Raw genomic sequence first — 27,413 nt, forward strand, 5'->3', positions numbered from 1 at the left:
TCAAAGTGGAAAGAGTTGCCTTGGGAAAAGGTTACCAACCACTCCACGTTTTCAAGTACAGATTGGATGATTCCTTGTCAACAAGTCCTACCCAGGAATGAATTGGACTTATTGATCTGTGAGGTCTCTTTCTACTTTGAGTTTCTATGATTCCATGAGAGGCAGCATAATATAGTAGACAGAGCACTGGACATAAAGGAGTTGAATCGTTCTTGTCATGTCAGACTCTTTGTGACCCCATTTGGGGTTTTCTTGGTAGAGATATTGGAGTGCATTTTTTTTTCTTTAGCTCGCTTTACAGATGAGGAAACTGAGGCAGACAGGGTAAAGTGACTTGCCCAGGGTCACACAGCTAGTGTTTCAGGCTAGACTTGAATTCAGGAAGACACTTCTGGAATCATAAAGACCTGAATTCAAATCTTGCCCCAGACACTTAATCTCTGGGCCAATTCCTTAATCTTCCTGGGCCTCAATTTCTCTATCTGTAAAATGAGAAGAGACAAGAATCAATGGTCCTCTGGAGTTTTAATTCTATATCTGAGTCTATGATCCTCTGAATTTCAAGGAAATAAAATAGTCTTATTTCTTGATCAGTTGCTTAAAGTTGTTTGAGAATATGATTTTTGACATTTTTCTTTTCCTTTTCCTTCTCTGTCAGGAACAATGTCCTTTCATTGTTCCAAGGGAGCACTTCACTGAACACGTGACTTTAATTTCTTGTACTTTCATAATGGCAGTCCTCAAGGGTTACATTTTGCTTTGGGGGGAAACCATTTCAAGTCTAGTCAACTCATCTGAGATTTAAAGGTTTTCAGAACTCGTGATCCTGGGCTGCCTTTCACCTTGGCAATTGTTGTTGGTGGTTTGCTCATGTAATTTTTTTTGATGGATGATAACCCGAGGACTCTAATATTGCAAAACGCAGGTACGTTTGGGTCCACTCCAAATAAACTTTAGGCTGTTCATGTATCCTCGCGTCCCCTCCTGGGAAGAATGAATGCTTGGTCGCTTCTGTCAAAAGTTTAATATCATTAAATACCTTCTTGTATCTCAATAATTTGAGGGAGATGAAGTTAAGTTTTAATTTATGGCCAAAATAAATGCAAAGAAAATTCATTTTATCGGCAACATTTCTTTAACTCTTCTCTAACTCTGCCTTTTTCTCCCTCTAGTGTGCGAGGGACATTATACGTCTCCTATTACTTCATAAAGCGAATCCCAATACCTTGTGGAGTGGCCATTCTCCACTCTCCCTGTCCATTGCCAGCGGGAACGACTTGGTGAGCATCCTCACCCTCTCTTGCGGGTGCTTGGTCCTTTGTTTAAGGTTTGTCTGTTAAGTTATTGGCTTCTATACCAATAGACACAAGTTGGGGTTTGGTTTGGTGATGGGGAGAATGCCGAATTGCTTGATGCAGGGTGGGTATCACCACGGCATTGTAAAAACAAACATCCAGATGCTTTTTGGGATTGGATGGTCTCCCCAGAAGGAGCTGGGTGCGTTGTGCAGGTTGGGAATTCCCAGAAAGTGATCCCTAACTCTGCCTGCAATTGGGATCTAAAGCTGGAAAGGGCTTTAGAGACTACTGAAGTCAATTCTCCCAGTTTTGCAGATGGGGAAACTGAGGCCAGACAGTTGAAATGACTTGCCCAAAGATTTGCAGTGAGTGACAGAAATGGGATTGGAAGCTGGTGTCTCTGACACCGGAGCCAGCGCAGCCTGCTGATGTCCCACCTGACCTTCCAGCAGGTGATTTTGCCAAAGGCCCTTCCCTCTTTCTTACTCATGCCCGTCTTCCAAGAATGGTACCATTTCTCAGCCCTGCATTGACTCTGTGTTTATATGGTATTTTTTTTTTAATCACAGATGTTTTCTGGGGATGTACATTAATTTTTCAGGGGCCAGAATTCTGCCAGGTCCTTTAGATTTTTCCCAACATAGCAATTTCTTTTTTTAATGAAATAAAAAATTTTTTTAAACTTTGAAAATCTTCAAGCACCATATAAATTAGCTTTTATTTGTTTGTTCGTTCATTAGATCCAAAACAAAAGATGTTATTGTCTTTAAAGTGATAGTAGCCAGATAGATCTATTTATTTCTTTTTTTAAAGTCTTATTTTACTGAGCATTTTTAATATATTTTAAATATTTGAATATATCTTTCCCTTTTCCATACCCAATGAGCTAATCTTGTAGGAAAGATTAAAAAAGAAAGGAAGGATGTACTTACTATATGCTAGGTGATGAACCCTTTCCAAATATCTCATAGTTCAAATGAGATATTTGTAAAGTGCTTATTATTAGCACAGTGTCCAGCATATAGTAGGTGCTTAATGCTCCCTCCTTCCTCTTCTCTCTTCTTCCCTCCCTCCCATCCTTTTCCTTCCCTTTCCCTCCCCTCTCTTTCCTTCCCCTTCTTTCCCCTCTTTTCCTTCCCTCCCCTCCCCTCCCCTTCCTCTTCCCTCTTCTCCCTTCTCTTCCCCTTTCCTCGCCTCCCTTCCCCTCTCCTCTTCTGTCCTCTTTTCTCCTTTCCTTCCCTCCTTCCTCCTTTCTCCTTTCTTTGCTTCCTCCTTCCTCCTTTCTTTCCTTCTTCCTTCTTCCTTCCTTCTCTCTTTCTGTCCACCTTCCTTCCCTTCTCTCTCTACATACTTCCCTCCCTCCCTATACACCTTCTCTCCTTCCTCTCTTCCTTTCTTCCTTCCTTCCCTCCTTCTTCCCTTTTATTTATGGTCCTTCCTTCCTTCCTTCCTTCCTTCCTTCCTTCCTTCCTTCCTTCCTTCCTTCCTTCCTTCCTTCCTTCCTTCCTTCCTTCCTTCCTTCCTTCCTTCCTTCCCTCCCTTCCTTCCTCCTAGCACAGTGCTTGGCACATAGGAAGTATTTAATGCTTGCTGGCTGACTTGATTTTCCCTGAACCTTTGGACTGTGCTTTCCTAAAGTCTAAGGTTCTTTTCTTCATGAGATAAGCTTTCTATTCCTGGGCTATTCTGTATTCTAAGATGTGCTGCTCATTTCTACTCAGTCAATCCGTTCTTCTTTGTTGCTTAGAAAGAAGTCCAAATGATTAATTCATTCTTATTGCTGCCACTGTTTCATAAAAGCCTTTTGAGTGATAAGGAAGCTAAAGGAGGGGAATTAAGGCCTTTGACTAGGATGCTAGATATAATGACTGTCCTTGGTAGCAGGAACAGACAACCAATGGTTCTCAGGAGTAAAGACTTTGGGAAACTTTATGTCATATGGAACAACTGGGGTTTTGGAGGCAAATAAATAAATGGGCAGCTAAGTGGAGAGAATATTAGATCTGGAGTCAGGAAGACTCATCTTCTTGAATTCATTTCTGGCCTCAGACACTAGCTGTGTGACCCTGGCCAAGTCAATTCACCCTTTTTGCCTCAGTTTCCTCATCTGTCAAATGAACTGGAGGAGAAAAGGGCAAATCACACTAGTATCTTGGCCAAGAAAACCCCCAATGGGTTCTCGGAGAGTTAAGACACAACTGAACAACAACAGAAGCAACAGAAGATTGTTGGAGAAAGTGGTCTTGGGATAGTGAAGTTTAGTGGATGTTTACTATAAAAATATTAGAAGTATGAAATGTTAAAATAACACAAAAATTCCTACCATAGCATAGATTTAGAGCTGGGAGGGATCTCGGAAAGAAGCTGTACCCCTCCCCTTCCCTCTCCCTTTAATTTACAAATGAGGAAGACAAAGCCCAGAGAAATGAAATGGTGGTACTGATAGCTGGGATCCTAATCAAGTTCTCTGCTTCCACATCCAGCACTCTTCCCAGGAGATCGTAGCATCTCCCTTAAATACACTGACTCAATGCTAAAATAATATCTCAGTATGATACACTTCAAGTTGATAGAATGTTTATTTAGATTAATGTGTTTGATACTGACAAAAATGGAAACAGTCAGTGTTAGAGGGATGAGCAACTGATATACTTTTTTACATACAAAGATGGTTTTCAATATTCACCCTTGCAAAACCTTGTATTCCAAAATTATCTCTTTTCCTTCCTCTTCTCCCTCCCCTAGATGGCAAATAATTCAATATATGTTAAACATGTGCAATTCTTTTATACATATTTTTATAATTATCATGCTGCACAAGAAGAATCAGATCAAAAATAAAAAAAGGAGAAAGAAAAAAAAAACAAGCAAACAAACGACAAAAAACTGAAAAGACTTATGTTCCATATTCAGTCCCATAGTCTTCTTTCTGGATATAGATGGTTCTCTCCATCTCAGAATTGGCCTGAATCCCCTTGCTATTGAAAAGAATCATGTCCTGTATGAGACTACCTGCCATCTGGAGGAAGGGGTGGAGGGAAGGAGAGGAAAAGTTGAAACAAGTTTTTGCAAGGGTCAATGTTGAAAAATTATCCATGCATATGTTTTGTATATTAAAAAGCTGTAATAAAAAAATTTAAAAAAGAAAAGAACCATGTCCATCCCAGTTGATATCACATAATCTTGTTGCTGTGTGCAATGTTCTCCTGGTTCTACTCGCGTCACTCAGCATCAATTCCTGTAAGTCTCTCCAGTCCTCTCTGAAATCATCCTGCTGATCATTTCTTATAGAACAATAATATTCCATCACATTTATATATATATATATATATATAAAACTTATTCAATTATTCCCCAGCTGATGGGTAGTCACTCCAGTTTCCAGTTCCTCACCACTACAAAAAATGTCTGTACATTTTTGCACATGTGGGTCCCTTTCCCTTCTTTATGCTCTCTCTGGGATACAGACCCAGTAGAGATACTTCTGGATCAAAGGGTATATACAATGTTAGCCCTTTGGGCATAGTTCAAAATTGCTCTCCAGAATGGTTGGATCAGTTCACAACTCCACCAACAGTGCACTTTCCCACACCCCCTCCAACATTTATCAGTATCTGTTCCTGTCACATTAGCCTAATATACTTTTGGTAGAGTGAATGGGAGCAACTTTCTGGAAAGAAGTTGGGAATTATGCTAAAGAAGAGATTAAAATGTCCATACATCTTGAGCTTCGGAGAGAGCTGTCTGCTAGGCTTATATGAAATCCGATATGGTCATCAATAAAAAGAAAGGTTCCCTGTACACCAAAATATTTAGAGCATTTCTTTTTATGGTAGCAAAGACTTGGAAACAAAGTAGCTGCTGATCAATTGGGGGAATGGTTCAATCCATTATTATAAGCAAATGTAAAATATGTTAGAATAAATTTTTAGATTTTTGGTGTAATAGGAAGTTTTAGTTAGAATATAAAAGGGGAGAGCAGCTAGGTAGTACAGTGGATAGAGCATCAGCTCTGAAGTCGGAGGACCTGAGTGCAAATTTGTTCTCAGACACTTAACACTTCCTGGCTGTGTGACCCTGGGCAAGTCACTTAATCCCAATTGCCTCAGGAGAAAAGAAAAGAAGAAAAGAGTTATAAATAGAATGTAAAAGTAGCAAAAAAAAAAAAAAAAAAAAAAAAAAAAAAAAAGAAAAGAAAAGAAAAAGAAGAAGAGTTACAAATAGAATGTAAAAGGGGCAACTAGGTGGTGCTATAGTGAATAGAGCACCGGGTCTGGAGTCAGCAAGTTCAAATTTGGTCTCAGTCACTTACTAGCTGTATGATCCTGGAGAAGTCACCTAATCCTGATTGCCTCAGTTTCCTCATCTTCCAGATGAGACAGAGGAGGAAATGACAAACCACTTCTGTTGACCTTTGCCAAGAAAACTCCAAATGGGAGAGTCCGAGAAAACTGAGCAACAATAAATTTCTGTTATTTTTAGCGTTCCTAAAGTCGTTTGTTTCACTTGATTGACTATGCCCAATATATTCAGTGTTTGCGGTTTTTGCAGGCGGTGCATGAACTCCTCCTCCGGGGAGCAGATCCAAATCTAGCCTTAACTAAAGGGGTAGGCAGCGCTCTCTGTGCCGCGGCCAACCTAGCATTTGAACAAAAAAGATCCCTGGATGGCAAAATCGCTTTGGTAAGCTCTTTGTGCGGCTGTGTCTTTGGTGGGGGCCTGATTTATGACATGTGAAAACTCATTTTCATTCTATAGCGATTTCTTGTGGCAATTAAAGTAATTCTTCATTTTTATCTGTTCTGGGTTCCATGTTGGGATCTCTGTCAGCTCCTTATTTTTTCCATGATGAAATTGTGAAAGGAGATGAATTTGTTTGTCTTTCTTGTCATTTTTATGCTCTTTAAAAAAAATGTAAGGAAGACTATTCCATCAAAAATCACATTAAATGCGACTGTCTCTGAGGGATGGTGGGGGGGCAGCCCGTCTGACAACAGAAGAGCAAACTTGCACACACACAGAGCTGAGGCATGAAATAACAACAACAATACCAGCAATTGTAATAATAATAAAGCATGATTTGAAATCACAATAACCAAACTTGACCCTAAGGAAGAGATAGAACTACAGCAGCTCTTGTATTCCTCACCCTTTCCTGCTCCCAGAAAGCCATTTCTTATATATAGGGAAAAGCAGTTCAGAAAGAATGAAATATAGTGAAATCATCCGACATTATATATAGATACAAGATGTCCCTAAAGTCTCATTGTTATTTCTAGAAGGGGATTGGAGATGAGGCTGGACAATGAAATGATACACAAACAAGATATAGCAATAAAAATTTTAAGCGAAGCTCTGAGCATGGAAAAAAGGACGCAAATGAGCCAAGGCAATGAGCCTTTTCTTAGCACCTACTCGGTTGGTTTTGTTCCTTTGTACTTGAAGAGGATCCAAATGATATCACTTTAGAGTCGAGTTACTGTGGCTGATCAGACCAATACAAGCTCCAAATGCTCTGCCACAGGTTGGACACAAATGTCCTTATGAACGTTTGGGGTAGCTTCTCTTAAGTGTCTGGCACATAGTAGGTAATACCCACTATGTGCCAGGCTCACATTCTAGTTTAGGAAATTTTTTTTGGCCTGGTCCTGTGATTTTATTGTGTTGGGAATGCTCAGTGAAGACACTCCCCTACCTAGGTAGATGAGCACTCCATCTGCAACTGACACATCTTGGAGTTTTCTGGGACATTGAGAGGTAAAGTGACTTGTCCTGAGTCGTAGAGCAAGGGTTATCAGAATGAACCTTGGGCTTGGTGCCAGCTTTGTCTGCACCATGTCTCCCAGCCTCATTTATTGTTTGAGAAGCCTGTAACTGTTTTTGAGGGGCTGAACAGAAACTTGGCTGCTTTATGGTCTTTGGGCTTAAATGCCCAAGCATTTTCATCTTTACATGTTTCCATTTTTCCTATAATGCATTTAGATATTTCTTCAGGTAACAGCCTTTCCAGTCAAGAGTAAATTCATGATAATTAAAAGGTATACAGCCAAATGAAATAATGATCATTGTCCAAATATTGTGGCCAGCATGGCACAAATGGGCTAGTGGCAGTTAAAAATAAGGAGACAAGGTTGCTGATAATTCAACAGAGCCGTTTGTTGAGAGAAATCATGTTGCTTCTATATCTTAAAACCATATGAAAGGCATTGTTCTGTGACCAACCCTGGTTTCCGTTTTCTATGATCTAACTCTCTGAAGCATGTTGTTAGTTTCTAGGGACTCAATCTTATTTAAAGTTACTAGTGCCCCAGTAATTGTGCTAGGACCTTATGTTTTCCCATGATTTCAAGTTTAAATCCCCCCTTGATTAATTGTAGGAAGAAGGGAATGTCCCAGTTATGGAACCCTTGATTAATCTTAGGAGGAGGGGAATGTCCCAGTCATGGAACCCTTGATTATTCTTAGGAGGAGGGGAACATACCAATCATGGAATCCTTGATTATTCTTAGGAGGAGGGGAAGTCCCAGTCATGAAACCCTTGATTAATCTTAGAAAGAGAGGAATGTCCCAGTCATGGAACCCTTGATTAATCTTAGGAGGAGGGGAACATCCCACTCATGGAACCCTTGATTAATCTTAGGAGGAAGGGAACATCCCAGTCACGGAACCCTTGATTAATCTTAGAGAGAGGAATGTCCCAGTCATGGAGCCCTTGATTAATCTTAGAAAGTGAGGAACATCCCAGTTATCGAAGTTTCTAGATTCCTGGGAGTTCTCTACATCCAAGAACAACTACCTCGATTATGGGGACATCTCAGGACTGTAAGGACCCATCATGTCTTTGGTGTTAACCAGTGCAGAGCTCAGCTTCCCTATGGTTTTTGGGATGAGAAGGAACTTTGCTTCTGGAGTCAGAGGGCCTAGGTTGGATTCTGTCTCTGATGCTTTGACCTATGTGACACTGAGACATTTGACTTCAATTCCTTATCTGTTAGTAGGTAGCCAGATGCAGATGGGGATAGGATGGGACATAGGGGGTTGGGGAGAGCTGAGTTCAGATGCTCCCTCTGTCACTTTTTAGCTGTGAGACTTTACGTAAGGATGGGTCCATCTCTTTTAGCCTTAGGTTTCCCATTTATAGAATAGCACCCGGCTCACTGGATTATTGTGACCATGAGATAATATGAGATGAGTAAAGAACAAAGTCTCTGCAAGCCTCAAAGCATTGGGCAGATGCTAGCTTTTCATATCAAGCGAGGGGCTTGGACAAGATAGCCTTTGATGTCCCTTCCACATCTGGAGCTAGGCTCTTCACAAAGGGACAAACAGTAATAAATGTGTCCAGATGTCCTAGTTTCTACACTGGTAGCTTGTTTATTCTGGTAAACATTAACCAGAGAGGCAAACTCTGTGACGCTATTTGTCCTGGTCCTATTTTCTGTTGGTGGCCAACCCATCCCATGTTTATTCTTTTGCCTTATTTACTTTCAATGATAATTTCAAGGACTCCAAGTGGCTTCATTATTATTATCATTGGTTAAATTTTCCATCGATGATCTTTTATTTTTACATCCTCTGTTTACCAAAGTATCTCTCCCCCTATTCCTTAAAGGGCCAGAACAAAGAATCAAAAATGGGGATGGGAAATGAATAGTTCACAAAACTAATCAACATGTGAAAAAACACTCCATTTATGCAGTTTTCACACTCATAGTTCCCACCTCAGAAAAGAAAGGGGCAAAATGGTTTCCTTATTGTCTACAGACTCATTCTTTGGTTGATGAAGACCTTGTTCTTTGCAGGTCGACAGACTCATGCAATTTGGGGCTGATATCCTGATTCCAATTAAGCTGGTCCAAGGAGATAAATCAGCCGTGGGAACTGCCGTGGATTATGCATACTTCAAATTCTACCAGGTATCCCCTTGATCCCAACAGCCCACCTTTCAGGAAAAGTGTGCCAGCTTGGCTAGGTACGGCACACTTAGTCTCCCTTGGTCGTCCTTCCATCCTTTCCTTTCAGAAAAAGGGTAAGAGATTCAATATTTCCCAGGAGATCTGGCAAAGATGTGGGGTCTTAGACTCCTTATCTGGATTTAGAATGGGTTCAGCCCCTGGACGCTGTTTCTCACTGCTTTTGATCTGGGGATGCTAATTACTGTAGAGTAATGAATTCTGTGCACTGCAGGATAGGCGGATAGCCCACACTCCTTTGCATTCGTTGACACAGTCTGAGCGAGAAACGCTGGTGTTGCGTAAAAAGTTCCTAGAGTACATGGGCCTCCGGCTCCGCAAGGCTGTCCTGGCCAAAGAAGATGAGTGGGATCGCAAGCAGCTGCTGCTGTCCAAGAAGGGTGAGTGAAAACCAGAACAGGTTCTGAAACCCTTGGGTCCCAGGGAACCGTGCTGGGAGGTTAAATCACCCTGAGAGGATGGAGGCAGGAGGATGGGAGGGGGTCTGGCCATTCTGTTCTCTTGGTCAGAAATTTCCCATCAGCAGTTGGGAGAGTGCACAGGAACTGGATACACATGTAATCGGGAAATGTTTAACAACATAAACACAAATACAGGAGAACCTAGAGGAGGTTAATTTGTGGTTTTCTCAGTCAGTGTGTCCCCTGGCAGAGAGCCTCACCTAGGGTTTGTGGCCCTCGTTGCTATTCGAGTCTGCCGTCGTGCTCCAGACAAGTTCTAAGACTAGAAATCGATGAGAAAGGGCCGTCCATTGGGAGAAGGCATGCCCTCCTCCAGCAAAAATCACAGGCTCCGTCCCTATCTCCATCCCTTATCATATTCAACGTCAAAGTTTTACTCCGTCACCGGCAATCAGGGCTCCATTGCCTAATTAGTAGTTTGTCCATTTTGCAAAAATTGAGTATTTCATTAACAAATAACCATCAGTATGAACTTTCCATTGAACAGAAAAGAGGATTCAGTGTGAAATGGTGATTTACTTTTTGAAATTCATGTTCTATTCTGCATTGTAGCCCCTTCCTTTCTATCTTTCCAGTCTCCTTGCACCTTATTCCCAAACAAGCGCTCTTGTACACGGGGTTGCTGTCCCCTCAGCTATTCTGCAAGGAAGGCCCTCCATCTCTGGGCTCAGGGCATCCTCTCTGGCTGGTCCCCACCTCTACAATGCTGCTGCTATTCTGCTCTGGCTGGCACCCCTCATCTCAGTCCTTTTAAGTCTTAAAAGAAAATCCTGCTTTCTCCAGGAAACCTTCCCCAACTCCTCTCAATTCTAGTGCTCTACCTGAATGATTTCCTATTTATCTTGTATATATCTTTCTTTGTCTCCCCAATTAGATTGAGGATGGGGATATATTATATGATAGATCCATATTATGAATATATCAATGATGACATATTATAAATACACACGTGTATTTATTGTTACATGATATAGCTACATTATGATCTCACACAGGCATATATTACGTGAGATATATCATGAATACACATGTGCATATATTATAGGATATATCTATATTATGAATACACATATATTTTATGATAATTCCATGTTGTGAATACATATTGTCATATCACAAAGATTATGTACTAGACTGACATGATGAATATATGTGCACATTTTATCATCACTTTGTGAATATATGCACATATTTTATATGATAAACCAATATTATGAATACACATGGACATATATTGTATATTAATAAAATGCAAATGCACATACGGTCATATACTATACACCCCTGTTATGACATGTGTTTGTTCTATATGTCCATATTAGAAGTATATATATGCACATGTGCACATATGTTATGTATATAAATGCACAGGTACATATATTATATGAGATATGACATAGCCACATAACCATTTGATTCTCAAAATCGCTCTGGAGAGGCAAGTGCTATTGTTATTGCCATTTTATTATTATTAATCTCATTTTCCAGGCGATGAAACAGGTTGAATTGGAGAGAGGTTGAGTGACTTTTCAAGACAGGAGACAATGGCTTAGGAAGAGATGCTCTTAAGTAGAAATGGTCTCTCTCTTCTCTGATACTCTCCCACATACATATATGACAACAGATCCTACTCTCCCAATACATGTATGACAACAAATCCTACTCTCCCACATACATGTATGACAATAGATTCTACTCTCCCACATATAAGTATGACAACAGATTCTACTCTTTCACATAGATGTATGACAACAGATTCTACTCTCCCAATACATGTATGACAACAGATCCTACTCTCCCACATGCATGTATGACAACAGATTCTACTCTCCCAATACATATATGACAACAGATCCTACTCTCCCAATATATATATGACAACCGATTCTACTCTCTCACATAGATGTATGACAACAGATTCTACTCTCCCAATACATGTATGACAACAGATCCTACTCTCCCACATGTATGACAACAGATTCTACTCTCCCAATACATATATGACAACAGATCCTACTCTCCTAATATATATATATATGACAACAGATTCTACTCTCTCACATACATGTATGACAACAAATTCATTTATTTCACATTGCTATATACAATTAATCCACCAAACATTTATTAAATGCTTATTGTATCCTAGCCACTGGAGATATGAAGATGAATGAGCACCAGCAGTTTCTGCCCTCAAGGAGTTTATAGTCCAATTGGGGGGACACCTTGTATAGAAATATATATAAGGTTACTTGGGCAAAGGTGTTAGTAGCAGAAGGGATCAGGAAGAGCTTTTCCATGGTACCTGAAGGAAACTTGGGATTCTAAGAGATAAATGGGAAAAAGGGTTCAATTCCAGATGTAGGGACACCTTGTATAGGAATATATAAAACATATACAAAGTTACTTGGGGGCAAAGGTGTTAGTAGCAGAAGGGATCGAGAAGAGCTTTTCCATGGTACCTGAAGGAAACTTAGGATTCTAAGAGGTAGATGGGAAAAAGAGTTTAATTCCAGTTATGGAAATAATTCATTCTCTTCATCTCTAATTCTTCAATATGGACCATAGATAGGGCTGGAAGGAACTTCGGTCTTGTCTAATCCAGTAATCATCTAATCATTTTTCAGTAGGGGAAACTGAGGCCTAGAAAGGGTTAAGTGAGTAGTCATTCTGTTTTTCATAGTTTCATTAAAATCTGTTATCAGAACTATTAAACTACAAGTTTTATCTTCTGGCTTCTCTATTTATCTCATTTAAATCATATTGATTTCATTTCCCTCCCCTCAATGTTGGTCCCCCTTTTTTCTACTAGGGCTGTTAATACACTAGACTCCCACTTTGAGGTTCTGGTTTCCACCAGCCAGAACCCCCAGGATTATCTGAGAGGATTTAGATCCATCCCTAGGACCCCAGCTAGCTCTGAGCTCTGGAGCCCAGCACCTGGCTGCCTCAGTGACTCACTGGCGTGGTATATATAACTCAACTTTTGCACCTTTTTCTGAGTCCCAGGCTGGTTCGGGCCTGGGTAAAGGCAGTAAATGTAGAAGGCACCCACCTGGCTGCCCGGTTGTGGGATGGACTTTCCCCTGACATTCACCTTCTATCAGAGCTCTATTGCAAAAGCCTCCCTCCCCATCTAGATCCAGAGCTTTTCCTAATGGACTAGAATTCATTAATCCCAACGTCCGAGGGATGGCAGTTAGCTCTCGGCAGGGCCGTTCCACCCCTGGGAGGTCGGAATCATCCGGGGATGCTAAAACTGTACAGCAGGGAAGGCAGAGAGCTGGGAAAGGCTCCACAAGCCCATAATTAATCTGTAAACTGAAAGATGACATCTTCATGCCTTTGAATACATTTTCCTTCTTCAGCTTTCATGCTTGCTAAACAGAAATTGACTCCCAGGTGAAAAATACCCATTCCCAGAGAAACAGATGTCTTACCTTGGAAACCGAACTGCATAATAGAAGAAAAAAAAGATTACAAGGAATTAGAATAATAATGTCTCAGGCAGCTGTTAGGACCATCACAATCTAATTGGGCTCAGCTGCTCCTAAAAAATGAGCCTAATTCTTGCCTTGAAAAACCCAGCTGACCTTGGATTGATTACCTAATGATAATACTCAGGAGGTCTTTGGCTTCCTAGGCAATCCTAATTCTTTTATGCCTAACAGCTTGTTTCTGGGAGCCAGGGATTTGTTGTTGCCCCATCCCCTACAGGTCTTAAATAGCCCTTCCTTTTGTAATATCAAGTCCGGCCCTTTTAAGGTGGGGAAGGCCACCTGCCTCTGGACATGTCCTAGCCTGTCAACAGCCTTACTGAAAGGTGGCACCCATCCCTCCCCCCACTGTTCTCCAGCTCGGGTCTGTCTGGGCTGGGGCCTGGGGTCCTGGGAAGCTCATCTCATTCTGGATGGCTTCCTGTCCTGCCAAGACAGCATTCGCTTCTGCTGCCATGGGGCCGGATCCCGTTGGGCGTGTTCGCTCGAACCATTCAACCATTCCCGGCTCCCTCATTTTCTAGTAAAATGGATGTTTTGAATCCGCGTGGAGAAAGACTTTAGCTCTATTAATGGTTTTTCCAAAGGTCTAGTGACTAATATACCGAACACATGGATATTCCTACAGGAAGACATGTTTATCTTTGGTCCACTTCACTAACGCCTCGTGGAGCCTGGGCTTTCTCTGCTTTAGGGAATGACGCTGCAGGCGTAATTACTCCTACAATAGCAGCTCCATCCAAATAATAACTTTATTAAGTTAAATCATATACAATTTGGTTCATTTCTCTAATTCACTGAGATTTTTCTGGATTCTGACTGTTGCCTAACCTACAAGCTTCATCTAATCGACAAGCTTTGTCCAAGTTAATGATAAAATGATCAATTGTATAGGACTAAGGAGAGTTTTCTGAGTGTACTACACACCCTTCAGGGTGAAGAAACGCGTCAGTGGTCAGTCTTTGGGTACGGTCACCGAAGTACCTGCCGCTCCTCTCTGGCCCTCCTTTTTCACTTTTTTTTTGTGGCCAGCACAGCCTGAGAGACTCCGCGAAGGTGCTGAAAGTTGGCAAATTATGTTCCTAGCGTTTCTCTGCTCTGCTAGTTCAGTAAACCCTGTCAGAAAAGGACATTTGATTAGTCTGCCTCTTTGTTTAGTCGAGCTGGCTCTTGGTGATCATTGCTTCCCTTTTTAAAGAATTAGGAACCATCCCTTTAATATGTCTGGGCTTTTGCCAGGAATCAAAGTCAGATTTCCCAGCCTCTTCTTTTGTTTTTGAAAAGGGGGACAACATTTAGCCTTCTCTAGTCCTGCCTCTCCCCTCCTCCATTGTCCATAATTGTCCCAGGATCACAGATGATGACTCATCAATTACCTCCCCCCTCCCCTTCTTTCAATCCCTTGCCATGTAATTCATCTGCCTTAGTGATTTAATGCATCAGATGCAGCTGGGGGGGGGGGGCTGCGGCTTTCTGTCTCCTTGTTTTTCTTGTGCTTCAACTCCCTGATAATTATTTTTATTCTTTCAACCCTTCTGATGATTATTCTTCTTAGCAGAGACAACTGAAGCAACACAAGAGTATAGACTCCTAGTTTGAGATCAAGAAGAAAATTCAGAAGCCATTTTTGGCTTATAGATCTAGAGCTGTAAGGGTCTTGGAGACCATGGAACTGAACCCCTCCCCCCCAGTTTTACAGATGAGGAAGAGGAGGTTCAGGAAGCTGAAGTACTTTGCCTAAGGTTAGAGTATACAGTGGAAACCAGTATTCCTTCCTTCTCATTTCTCTTCTGTTGTGGGCTGGGAAGATAGAATGGTGTTGTCAACTGCCTAGTGCCACCCCCCCCCCCCCCAAAAAAAAACCTAAACCAAAAAAAATTGGCTTTCACTGTAGCAAGCAAGAAAGTCATGGTAGAGATCTGAGGCAGTTGGGACTAACTCCTCCTTCCTCTCTGCCTTCCTCTTTTCTTCCATTATCTTTTCCCTCCCCGCTCTTTTTGTCTCTCCCTTCCCATCTACCCCTTTTCCTTCTCCTCAAACCCTATCCCTTTCCTTATTTCCCCTCTCCTCCCTCTCCTCTCTCCCCGCTTCTCTTCTCTTTCCCTCTCCTCTCCCTTTCCCCTCCCCTTCCTTCTCTTCCTTTCCCCCTTCTCTCTCTCCCTCTCCCACTTCCATTTCCCCTCTTTCTTACCCTTCCTCCCTTTCCCCTCTCCCTGTCCTTTCCCTTTTCTCCCCTCCTTTCTTCTCTTTTTCTTTTTCCATCCCTGACTCCCCCTTTTCCCCTCTTCTTTTTCCTCTCCTCCCACTCCCCACTAGGAACATTGGAACAGTTCTACTTCACTCTGCCTCCTGACAGCCTCCCTCCATACCCTTCCAAGGCTTTTTCTGAGGGATTTAGGAAAGGAAGGTCTAGCTTCCTTTTTCATTAAGGGAGAGGAGGAGGCTTGTCCCAGTCACCCAGGACTTGAACTCATGATCCAGTCTCAGTTCTTTCCATGGCATCCTGGTACCTTCCCATTGCCCTTGGCATTCCAAACTTGGATTTCTTCAGAGCTGTGCTCTTCCTCTGTCATCTCACAGAACCGCCCCTCTCGTTTATATTTTTCCTCTCTTCCTTCTTTTCTCCACGTCTTAAAAAACCCCAAGGTGCCAGCCAAGCGTTCACAAAGGACTCTTGAGCAAGTTCTCCCTGCATTTTCCTCCTGGTCATTGTTTAGGTTAATGTCTACACAGGAATCTCTTGGGGCTTCTGACTTTCAGTCCAGTGTGCATTGTCTCTGATAATGGCTTTCTTTTCCTCCTGTTTAGAGCTGGTTTAGACATTTATTTAATTCTGGTCTCCCCCATTAGACTGTCGGCTCTTTGAGGGCAGGGAGCAACTTTAGCCGTGTGTGTGTGTGTGTGTCCGTCTGGCCCTGTCCCCATTACTTAGCATAATGCCTTGTACATAGTCGATACTAAATAAATGTTTTATTTATTGATTGAACTACTGTGAGGAAGGCCTCATGGATTCAAAGAGAGGGTACAGCTCTGTTCTCAAGGAAAGTGAGATTTGATTTGATTATAATTTTTCTGTGTCTTAGCGGCAGAAACACTGAAGAGGAATTGTTTTCTCTCAAGGAAGGAGCCTGAACTGGTAAAACGAGAAGGGACTAGATATGAAATTAGGAAGACGGGTTCAAATCCTACCTTCATCCCTCTTAGGGTCACTCTTGGGCTTCAGCTGATTCAGCTGTAAAATGAGGGAGTTGGACATAGAGATGAGGAGGAAGATGGTGGCCATAGCTTCCATTTAAATCATGCTGTAGGTTTTGCAAACCGTTTTACAAAGATTGTCTCTGATCCCCACCGCAGCCCCAAAAGATAGGTGCTATTATGATCCATCATTTGCAGATGAGGAAACTGCAGCTGAGTGACAGGTCCAGGATTTATACAAGTACAGAGTGCTGGAGACGAGATTTGAACTTGGACCGTTTTGATTCCAAAGAATCGACTATATCAACTAACTGTTCCCGAGGTTTAGAATTCTGAAATCCTTTCAATTCTGAGATTCTGTGATTTTATTAAAAAAGCAAGGACCCCCTTTGTGCCAGATCTGTGCTAAGTGCTGGATTCATTCATTCTATGGCTCAGAAAAATATGCTCAGGAAAAAAAAAATGTTAAATTACATTTACAAAAAAAATGATCCTAAAGTTTTGTAGCTATTTTATAGAAAATATGTTTTGTTATGAGGGAGTGGTTTTTTGAACAGAGAGAAACATATTTGAAAATGAAGGTGATATAGAAACAAGTTATCAATTAAAAATGTTTTTTTTTTAAAAGGTTTAGGAGCTGTTTTGTAGAAATCATGAACATCTGTGTAATGTACATAGAAACATCATTTCAGCTGATAGAATTCAGGGATACATTATTTGACCACTCCCCAAAATAGCATGGTCATTTGTACTTTTCTGATAGCTAATCTAGGTCTCTTTTTCCTTCTCCTTCCCTCTCCCTTCTCCTTTCCCCTCCCTTTCTCCCTCTTGCTCCTTTTCTCCCTCTCCCTTCCTTTCTCCCTGTCCCTTTCCTTTTCCCTCCCCACAGCTGAATTATCATCTAGATCAAAGAAGAAGAATGTCTTGCCTGTTAAAATACCAGAAGGAGAAATAAGGTAAGAAAAGAATCCTGAACTCTGGCTAATTGAGTCTACTTATTTAAAGGAGCACTGGCTCCCAATTTGGGCAGGGCTTCTTACCCTTCTCTGGGTCATCTCTACCTTTGGAGGTATGGTGAAGCCAATGGACCAGTCGCTCAGAATGTTTATAAATGAAAAAAAATACATAGGATTATTACAGAAATAATTTATATTGAAAATGACTTATAAAATATATTTTCAAAAGTTTACAAAGTCTAAATTAAGAGCTCTTTTCCTCAGTAGAATAACCACAAATCTAACAATTTTAGTTTATAAAAGTTTTTCTTGTATTTTATTTTAATGTTTAATATACAGTGTCCTTGCTTTTACTTTTGACTTTCTGGTTTCTTATTAATTTAATTGTCTGGGTAGAAAAATCTGGATCTGGATGTTTAGGAGATACTATGATGTCTTTGCATTTTGGAAGAATTTTTTGAAAATTTGGAGTTGTTTGTTGAGAATTTCAAAGAAATAATCTCAATAAATTCTGTCATCTTGTTTAGTATCATAGTTCTAGGGCTGGATGGCTGGAAGAAACCATCTAGTTTGATCTTTTGGTATAATAGATAAGCAGAAACTCAGTGAGGTGACTTTTTTAAGGTTATATTATCTAGAGAGTAACAGAGGTAGGATCTGAACTCAGATCTTCCAGTTCTGTAGCCAATCAATGTCCTCCAGTGTGCCATACTACCCCCTACTGTTAGGGCTTGGTATTTTTTGTTTGTTTATTTTTTTGGTTCATTACCATTATTTTCAGAGAGAGTCTGAGGGGCATTGTGGGTATATCTTGAATTGAAATTCAGGTGAGATTGGGCATCATCTGTGGTTTGTTTGAGTCAGAAAAATTTGCTGTGTCTGGTTTCTGTGTCTTGTCTCTTGACCGAGGCTGTAGTATTGAGCTCCATTGATGCGAATAATTAAAAGTTGTCTTAGGAGGGACTTCATCTTTAAAGGTAGTTTTGGAATAATAGTGACCTAGTGCGTATTTGTAAAGAAGAAACATCAGTCAGTAACTACCCATGGACAAAGGCAAAAGTGAGAGCAGAAAGGTAGGTGAATCGGTACTATGACAAAGGCTAACACTGAGGGCGACTCAATGAGAGTCTTGGACTCATTATATATAATTATGATTATTTTGTGCTCCAAATTTTTCTCCCTACCTCCCATCCCCAAGAGAGCAAGTGATCCCTGATACAAGTTGAATATATGCACGTCTTTTAAACGGGTTTCCATTTTTGTCGTATTGTACAAGAAAAATTAAATCAAAAGGGAAAAACCATGAGGAGAAAAAAAAACCAGATGAAAACACTATGCTTCACTTCACAGTCCGTCTCAATAGTTCTCTCTCTGTATGTAGATGGCACTTTCCATTTCCATCTATTGGAATTGCCTTGTTGAAAAGAGCCATGTCTATAATAGTTGATCCATCTCATAATCTTCTTGTAATTGCGTGTGATGTTTTCTTGGTTCTGCTAACTTCACTTAGCCTTAGTTCATGTGAGTCTTTCCAGACTTTTCTGAAATCAGCCCTCTCATTATTTCTTATAGAACAGTAATATTCCATGACATTCATATACCATTCGATAGCATTGAAAGCTTTGTTATTTGTTTCTATAAAACTTGTTTTATAGCTGACCTTTAAAGCTGACTTAGTAATATCATTCATACATACATGTAATTCATTTGTAATGCTTTTAAATGATGTATTTTTTAAAATCACTTCTTCCCCTTCATTTTCTTGGATGATAACTCAGAGTGTTGATGATTTTTCTAGGTTTATTTATTTTGGTCTGGTATTTTTTGTTTGTTTATTTTTTTGGTTCATTACCATTATTTTCAGAGAGAGTCTGAGGGGCATTGTGGGTATATCTTGAATTGAAATTCAGGTGAGATTGGGCATCATCTGTGGTTTGTTTGAGTCAGAAAAATTTGTTGTGTCTGGTTTCTGTGTCCTTCTCTTGACCGAGGCTGTAGTATTGAGCTCCATTGATGCGAATAATTAAAAGTTGTCTTAGGAGGGACTTCATCTTTAAAGGTAGCTTTGGAATAATAGTGACCTAGTGCGTATTTGTAAAGAAGACTGGAGAGCAGAATGTATGGAGAACATCAGTCAGTAACTACCCATGGACAAAGGCAAAAGTGAGAGCAGAAAGGTAGGTGAATCGGTACTATGACAAAGGCTAACACTGAGGGCGACTCAATGAGAGTCTCGGACTCATTATATATAATTATGATTATTTTGTGCTCCAAATTTTTCTCCCTACCTCCCATCCCCAAGAGAGCAAGTGATCCCTGATACAGGTTGAATATATGCACGTCTTTTAAACGGGTTTCCATTTTTGTCATATTGTACAAGAAAAATTAAATCAAAAGGGAAAAACCACGAGGAGAAAAAAAAACCAGATGAAAACACTATGCTTCACTTCACAGTCCGTCTCCATAGTTCTCTCTCTGTATGTAGATGGCACTTTCCATTTCCATCTATTGGAATTGCCTTGTTGAAAAGAGCCATGTCTATAATAGTTGATCCATCTCATAATCTTCTTGTTATTGTGTGTGATGTTTTCTTGGTTCTGCTAACTTCACTTAGCCTTAGTTCATGTGAGTCTTTCCAGACTTTTCTGAAATCAGCCCTCTCATTATTTCTTATAGAACAGTAATATTCCATGACATTCATATACCATTCAATAGCATTGAATAGCTTTGTTATTTGTTTCTATAAAACTTGTTTTCTAGCTGATCTTTAAAGCTGACTTAGTAATATCATTCATACATACATGTAATTCATTTGTAATTCTTTTAAATGATATTATTATTATTTTTTTATCACTTCTTCCCCTTTATTTTCCTGGATGATAGGAGTGTTGATGATTTTTCTGGGTTTATTTATTTTGGTCTGGTATTTTTGTTTTAATTCTCTTGGATTCTCTAAAACTTTGGGAGATGCTGAGAAGTAAGATACATTGAACATGTACCAGAGAGAGGAGCAAGGGGCAAACCCAGAGGAAGTATTGTGTTTTTCTCTCTCTCTCTTCCAACAGACCAGGGAATGTTATCTTGTAGATACAAAAGGCTTGGAAGAGTTGGACTTCAGTTGATATTGGTATCATCATCCTTGGAGCAATTATGTTGCTTAGTTGATCATGTCTATTTTGAGAGCTGAGAGAGGAGAATAAGAGCAGATTCAGGACTCTTATTTAGACACTGATCCTTGGAGAGCCCAGTAGAGAGCAACATGCCCAATGGGATCTTCATGAGTTTGCAACAAAGAGAGCTTTCAGTTAGTCAACTAGCATTTATTAAGTATCTACTGTTTGCCAGGTGTTGTGCTAATCCTTGTGCTAAGTTTGAATCTACTCTCTCTAGAGACCTTATGTGTAGGAGAGTGTGTCTCAGACTCTTGAAAGAGGAGAAAGGATATTGTGTTTTTTTAAAACAACTTTTTTTTGCCACCTTAGTAAATTTTTCCTTAAAGCTAATTAATTCTGATGGATAATCAGTTGAGAACACACCGTATTTGGAGGGTATAAGCAATAATACTAAAAAAAAAAACCAAAAAACAAAAAAACAACTCCAACTGCTCATTGTTATCCCTATAAAACTGGAAAGGCAGTCATTGCTTTCTGGTGAACTAACCTGTCATTGTGAATGGAGAAGTAGTCCTGGAGATGGTACAACACATATAATGCTGAATTTTTAGTTTATTTAAATACTTTCTTTTATTATGTTAAGAGGAAAAGAAATCTTTCTGTTGTAATACTTAGTGTGTATTTAAATAAAATTGGTTTGTATTTTATCATCGACTTAATCTTTTCATATAATCATTTGGATATAGTCATTAATTAGTTTTATAATGTGATTACATATTTCCCCATAATCATGAAAAATCTTTTGGTTCCTGACATAAATTTAATTTGATTATAATAAATACTCTTTGAATTTCATTTGTCAATATTTTATTGGATTTTTGTGGGGCTTTGCTATTCACTAATAATATTAGTCTATAATTCTTTCTTTGCCTTAGCCTTCATTTATTTGCAGATCAGAACAAAATTTGACTCTTAGAATTAGACTAAATGTCCTCTTTCTCTATTTTTGAAAATAGTTTATGTAGCATAGGGATTTAAAAATTAGTTAATAGAATTCATACCCAAATCCCTCTGATTCTAGTATCTCCTGAAGCGATGATAACGCTTTAAAGTTGTACTCCTTCGCCCCCCCCCCCCAGAAATTGATTTTAGATTCTCTTTTAGTTATTTTGTCAACTTACATATTTTATGTTTTCTTTGGTACTTAAGGATTTCTTTTACCTTCTTAATTTTTTTGCATGTAATTGTGGGAAATTATCTCAAATAATTTTCTTCACTTTTTTTTAAAAAGCAATTTGGTTTTCTTTTATTATTGCTTAAATTGGGTTTATTATTCTCCAGGTTTATTAATTGTATTGCCTCTGAAAAAGAACTCTTTAAAAATAATTATATTATTTGTATTTAATTTTGTTAATTTTTCCTTTAATTCTCATTTCTTATGATTATTTTGAGTGCATTAGTGAGTTAATTTTTTATAACTGAAAGCTCAGCTCATTAGTGATTTTCTGTTCCATCGTTATAAACATTCATAGAAATAGTGGCTTAAGAGCTTCTTTACCTCTGTAATGAGAGGTAAGTGTTTGATTTTGCATTATTGATGCTATTGTATAGGTCACAATCCAACCAACAGACTTGAATACATTCAGAATGCTGTATCCAAATTTGCCAATAAATGGCCCTCTGCTGAACATGTGGGGCTGTCAACCTTTCAGGAGACTGCAGTACCACCCTTGGTCATTAGAGGGTGCTCAAAGCCTGAACAATTCTCCGTTGCTTTCCATTCTGAATGGCAATCTTCATTTTTGCTCATTCCTTCCCACTACAAGCTGCTCCCAGAATCCTAATTCAGAAGATGAACTATTAATATAAAATATTAATTAAATTAAATGAATTTAATTAAATTTAAAAAATTAATTAAAATATAAAATGAAATAAATATACAATTAAAATTACTGCAATGATCTGGCTTTGGCCCCCACGATTGGAATAATTGAAAGCTGCATAGTCCTGTCTGTTTAATATTTCCATCAGTGATTTATAGAAAGGCATTGGTTGCATGCTTATCACATTTGCAGATGATACAAAGCTGGGAGAGACAGCTAACATACTCATTTCTCTTCCCTCTGCACCCACCAATTTAGATGGGCAACTAGTCATTCACTACAGCTTTAAAGTGTATAGAATGAACATTTTAAAATAATGTACTAATTCTTCTCCACCTGTGTGAAAGAGTCACTGCTAACTAACTCTCTTTCACACTCCCTTTCCCTCCTGGATTGTCCTACAGAGAGATCACAAGGAAGGAGGAAGTCAGCTTTCTCTCTCTCAAAAAAGGCAATACAATATGAACTACATTTCTGCCAAGCTCAGGACAGCCTGAGGAATGGCAAAATTTGTGATAGTTTGCTGAATTCAGGAGCCTCTGGATACCACTGACTATGGTTATCATATTCTATCCATGTGATCCCTGATTGGGGTACCATGTAGGTCCCTGGTTGTTCACAGCTTCCTTGCTGCTGCTCCCCTCTCTATTCCCAAGTCCCAGTAGGAAGAAGAGGAGGTTGCAAAGCATAGCCCCCAAACTTTTCATATCTTGCCTTTTCTTCAAATGAGTTAGAACAACTTTGGTCAGAGGTATCTGGAATCTGGTATCCTTTCTGGTCAAAAAATTTCCCCATATCCAGGAGAAATTAAAATGGCAGAGACAGCAAAATCCCCCCAGTTTATATTTATATTTATTTAAAATATGTAATGTTGTTGTTTTTAACTTTAATATTTTTAATCATTTAATTTAGTTTTTGACTCCCCCTTCCCCTTTATTCTTGGGATAATAATTTTTTAGTCTCCATTTAGACCAGTATCTTGTGACCATATTTCCTTCAATGAATACTGCTATAATTGTGCTGTGATCTGTAAAAATAGTACTTCAAATTTCTGGTTTTATACAATTGTTTATAAGCTCTTCTTACTCAAGATTGTGATTGATATTTTTGTGAATGCCTTATGTATGTCTGAATAAAAAGTCAATTCTTTCCATCTATCAAATCTAGTTTTTATTATTTCTGTCTATAATTTCTTCCTTATAAATCTTCATATTTGATTTACTATCTTTTAAAGTTGAATATTGAAGTCTCCTCTTTTTTTCTGTCTAGTGCCTTTTGAAATGCGGTTTACTTTTTCTTTGCAAATTTATTTTCTATTCTGTAAGATACATAATGTTACTTAGTCATTTCAGTCCTGTCTGACTCTTCATGATCCAATTGGGCTTTTTTCTTTTTTGTTTTCTCTTTCTTTCTTTCCAAAGGCACTGAAATAATTTGCCATTTCCTTTTCTAACTCACTTGAGGAAACTGAGGCAGCCAGGGTTAAGTTGCTTGCTCAGGGTCATACCACTACTGGGTGTCAGACTACATTCGAACTCTGGTCTTTCTGATTCTAGACCTGACACTCAATCTACAATCTCTCCACCTCTCGCACTTACACACATATATTTAATATTCACATATATTTGATGTCAAGTCAGTTTTCAGTCAGGATATAGTTGCCATGCTAATCTCTCCTATTTCCTAACTTGAATTCAGTTTTGTCTGAAATTATGACTTTAACTCTCATTTTTTAGGGAGATGAATAATGTATTTCTTCTCCCCCACATCCTTCCCAGTCTCTTATTTTAAATCTGTATCTTTCTGCTTAAAAATTGTCTTCTGTAGGCAACGTATTTTTATATCTTGTCCTTTTCTTTAAAAAATATTAAAAAACTTTGAAGCTCAATGTTACCAACTGAACTTGCTTAATGTCTGTTTGCGTTTACATTATTTAATTTGAACGTAAGTTGTCATAACAGCCTTAGCCATTGTCTCTAGGTCAGCATTCAGTGTTTTGTCAGTTCATTCAGCTCCCCAAACCAGCTACGTGTCATGGAGCCCTCGTTACATGGCATCATGTAACTGGTGCCTGATGGGAGCAGGCAGAAACACGCTCAACTGTATACAATATTTTGTGCTTGGCTCAGGAACGAGAAAAACAATAAGGAATACTCAATAAAACGGGAGCAGCAGCATGGTCAAAGGCAGAGTGCTGGGTGTGGAGGCCAGTGGCAGAATCAGTGGATTGATTGGGAATTAGAGACTCCCTGTCTGACCTTTTGTGTGTGACCTTTGTGCGTGCGTGCGTGTGTGTGTGTGTGTGTGTGTGTGTGTGTGTGTGTGTGTGTGTTGGGGGGGAGGGGGGACTTTCTCCTCTGGGCTTCAGTTGTTCATCATTTTCGAGAGCGGGGACAGATTTTTAATTATTTTTTTACTTTCTTTGTATCTTTAGTGCTCAGCACAGTGCCTGATGTGTGGGAGTTGCTTAATAAATGTTTATTAATGGACAAAGCCGGAGTTGGACTTAGATAGCTTCTGGCTCTAGAGCAAAGTCACGACTGGTGTTCTTTGTTCCTAGTTTTGGCAGGGACTTCCAAATGTCACCAGCTTATCTCCTGGGGATCCCTCATTGAGACATGACCTGCCCGGACATGGAACAGCAACCGTGAGGTGCAAGAAGGCCTGGTTTTGAGGTTCGGGCATCTGGGTTCAGAGCAGCATCTGGAGCAGTTGGGGACTGCTTGGGTCCAGGGAAGTTATAGGGCACAGAACTACCTGACACCATGGGCCCAACACTTAGATTTGGAGTCAGGAAGACCTAAATTTGAACCTTCTCCAGCCATTTAGATGCTGTCACTCTGGGCAAATTTCTTAATCTCCCATGAGGAAAATCCCTCTCATGGAGTAGTTGTGAGGATAAAATGGAGTTAAACATGGGTAAAGTGCTTTATAAACCTTTAAAGCACTAGCTAAATGTTCAGCATTATTAGTAAATCTTATTTATTAAATTATTATTTATATATATTTTAACCATATATTATATATGATATAAATTATTAAATATATAAATCTTACATATATAAATTATTAAATATTAAATCATGGGATCCTGACATTTCATAGATGAGAAATTTGAGACCCAGAGAGCAAATAAATGAGTTACCCAAGATCTTGGGTAATCAGTGGCAAGATATTGGATTCTAGCCTAGCCTCTGACTCTCAACCCAGCATTCTTTCCTCTGCACAGTGCTGCCTCTGGGGCTTTATTAAATATTATTTGCTACTTTGATTGTTGGGGGATTAGATTGATGATCTCGGGGCTCTTTCCAGAGGGGGATCCCCAGCTCCTTCTAATTCTTCCCTGCTTCTCCATGAAGCCTTTCAGTTAATTTCCTGGTGATGGAGAAATTTGCCCCATGCCCTCCAACCCTTCTGATCAAGCTTGTCCCAAACCTCCTCTTCCCTTCCCACCCCATAGTTAGGCGATGGAAGCTGGTACATATGGAATCTACCGCTCACATCTGTGCCCAAGCCCCTTGGGACCCTTGAGAATCATAACAAACTCACCAGTGTTTTATTTGCTCTGATGAACATTGACAATAAATCCCTCTCAAGTTTCTGGACCCTTGAATCAATTTCAGTGTAGAAGACTCCTCCTGACTTTCTTTTTTCCCCTTTTCTTTCCCTCCCTACCTCTTCTTTCTCCTTTCCTCTCCTCCCCTTTTCCTTCCTTCCTCCTATTTTTTTTTTTTTTTACTAGTAGTGAATCTGGGAATGAGCTCTTGGCCAAGACTAATGGGGATTTTACTCATCTTCTATAATGATCCTAAGGATTTAGATGTTCAAAAATGAAGAATTATGGACTTTATTTGCCTTAGAAATAGCATTGTGAAATTTATAAAAGATATTCTAGCCGCCTTTGCCTCTACCAGCCTGAAAACTATTGTTTGATTCCAAGTTAAGACAGTCTTTTGCAGAGATAGAAAAGGGAATTGTTTTGGGATCTGAATTATTTAAATTACTTTTCTTTGTAGCATATTTCCATATTGTGCACACACAAGTTTACCTTTTTATTTTTGTTGTAGATGATCAGTTGATCAAGTTGAGAAGAATTTATTGTATATCCTTAGAAGCACAATATGACTAAAAATAGAAATTCTACTTCCCAGACGGATATCTAATTTTGCCCAGAAGTCTAGCTAGTCTGTGATTTCTTGGGGACATTTTTACAAAAATGTTGCCGGTATAGGAAAGAGGCAGCACAGTGTATTTAGGAACAGCAGCATCAAATTAAATCTGACTCCTCATAATTTCTAGTCATTTTTGCTGGTTCTGTCCACCGAGAACAAATATTCATTTGTTCACTCGTGTCTTATCTCTTTGTGATCCCCATTTAAGGTTTTCTTGGCAGAGATAGTGGAGTAGTTTGACATTCCCCTCTCCAGTTTATTTTTACAGATGAGGAAACTGAGGCAATAAAGGTTAAATGACATGTTCCCGGTCACAGATCTAGTGTCTGAGGTCAGATATGAACTCAGTTAATTCTTATTAACTCATCTTCCTGAGTTCAGACCTGGCCATCTGTGCATTTTGGCGCTATCTAGTGGCTCCCGAACCATACTTGCCTCATCCAGAAAGACAGCCATTTTTCAGCTTTAGAAACTTTAGGATGGGGATTACTCATTTTCTAGTTGTTTTATATAATAAGAAATCTCCTATATTCTGGTTTTTACACAATCATTCATTATTGATGTTCATAATTTTTCCCTCGGATAGATTTCTTGCTTCTTATTCCTGTCAGTTTGGACATTTTATAGTTTTCATCTAGGCAGTCAGGCAGTGCAATGGATAATATGGCAGCCCTGGAGTCAGGAGAACCTGAATTCAGACCCAGCCTCAGACACTTACTGGCTGTATGACCCTGGACAAGTCACTTAGCCCAGTTTGCCTCAGTTTTCTCATCTGTAAAATGAGCTGGAGCAGGAAATGGCAAATCACGCTAGTGTCTTTGCCAAGAAAACTCCAAATGGGGTCACAAAAGGTCAGATTTGACTA

General features: G+C 39.5%; 1 protein-coding gene across 4 annotated transcripts in view; it reads left to right on the top strand.

Annotated features, from left to right (window-relative positions):
* The window catches only part of ANKMY1 (ankyrin repeat and MYND domain containing 1), a 121,226-nt gene that overhangs the window by 63,307 nt on the left and 30,506 nt on the right, over positions 1–27,413 (top strand). For all 4 annotated transcript variants that reach the window (XM_051991852.1, XM_051991851.1, XM_051991850.1 and 1 more), the window contains exons 12-16: positions 1,173–1,280; positions 5,850–5,981; positions 9,101–9,214; positions 9,486–9,651; positions 17,314–17,380. In XM_051991852.1, the coding sequence (XP_051847812.1) occupies positions 1,173–1,280; positions 5,850–5,981; positions 9,101–9,214; positions 9,486–9,651; positions 17,314–17,380 (587 nt within the window). The remainder of the gene's footprint in view (positions 1–1,172; positions 1,281–5,849; positions 5,982–9,100; positions 9,215–9,485; positions 9,652–17,313; positions 17,381–27,413) is intronic.

This window comes from Antechinus flavipes, chromosome 4 (assembly GCF_016432865.1).
Source record: "Antechinus flavipes isolate AdamAnt ecotype Samford, QLD, Australia chromosome 4, AdamAnt_v2, whole genome shotgun sequence".
In the NCBI taxonomy this organism is placed as follows: Eukaryota; Metazoa; Chordata; class Mammalia; order Dasyuromorphia; family Dasyuridae; genus Antechinus; species Antechinus flavipes.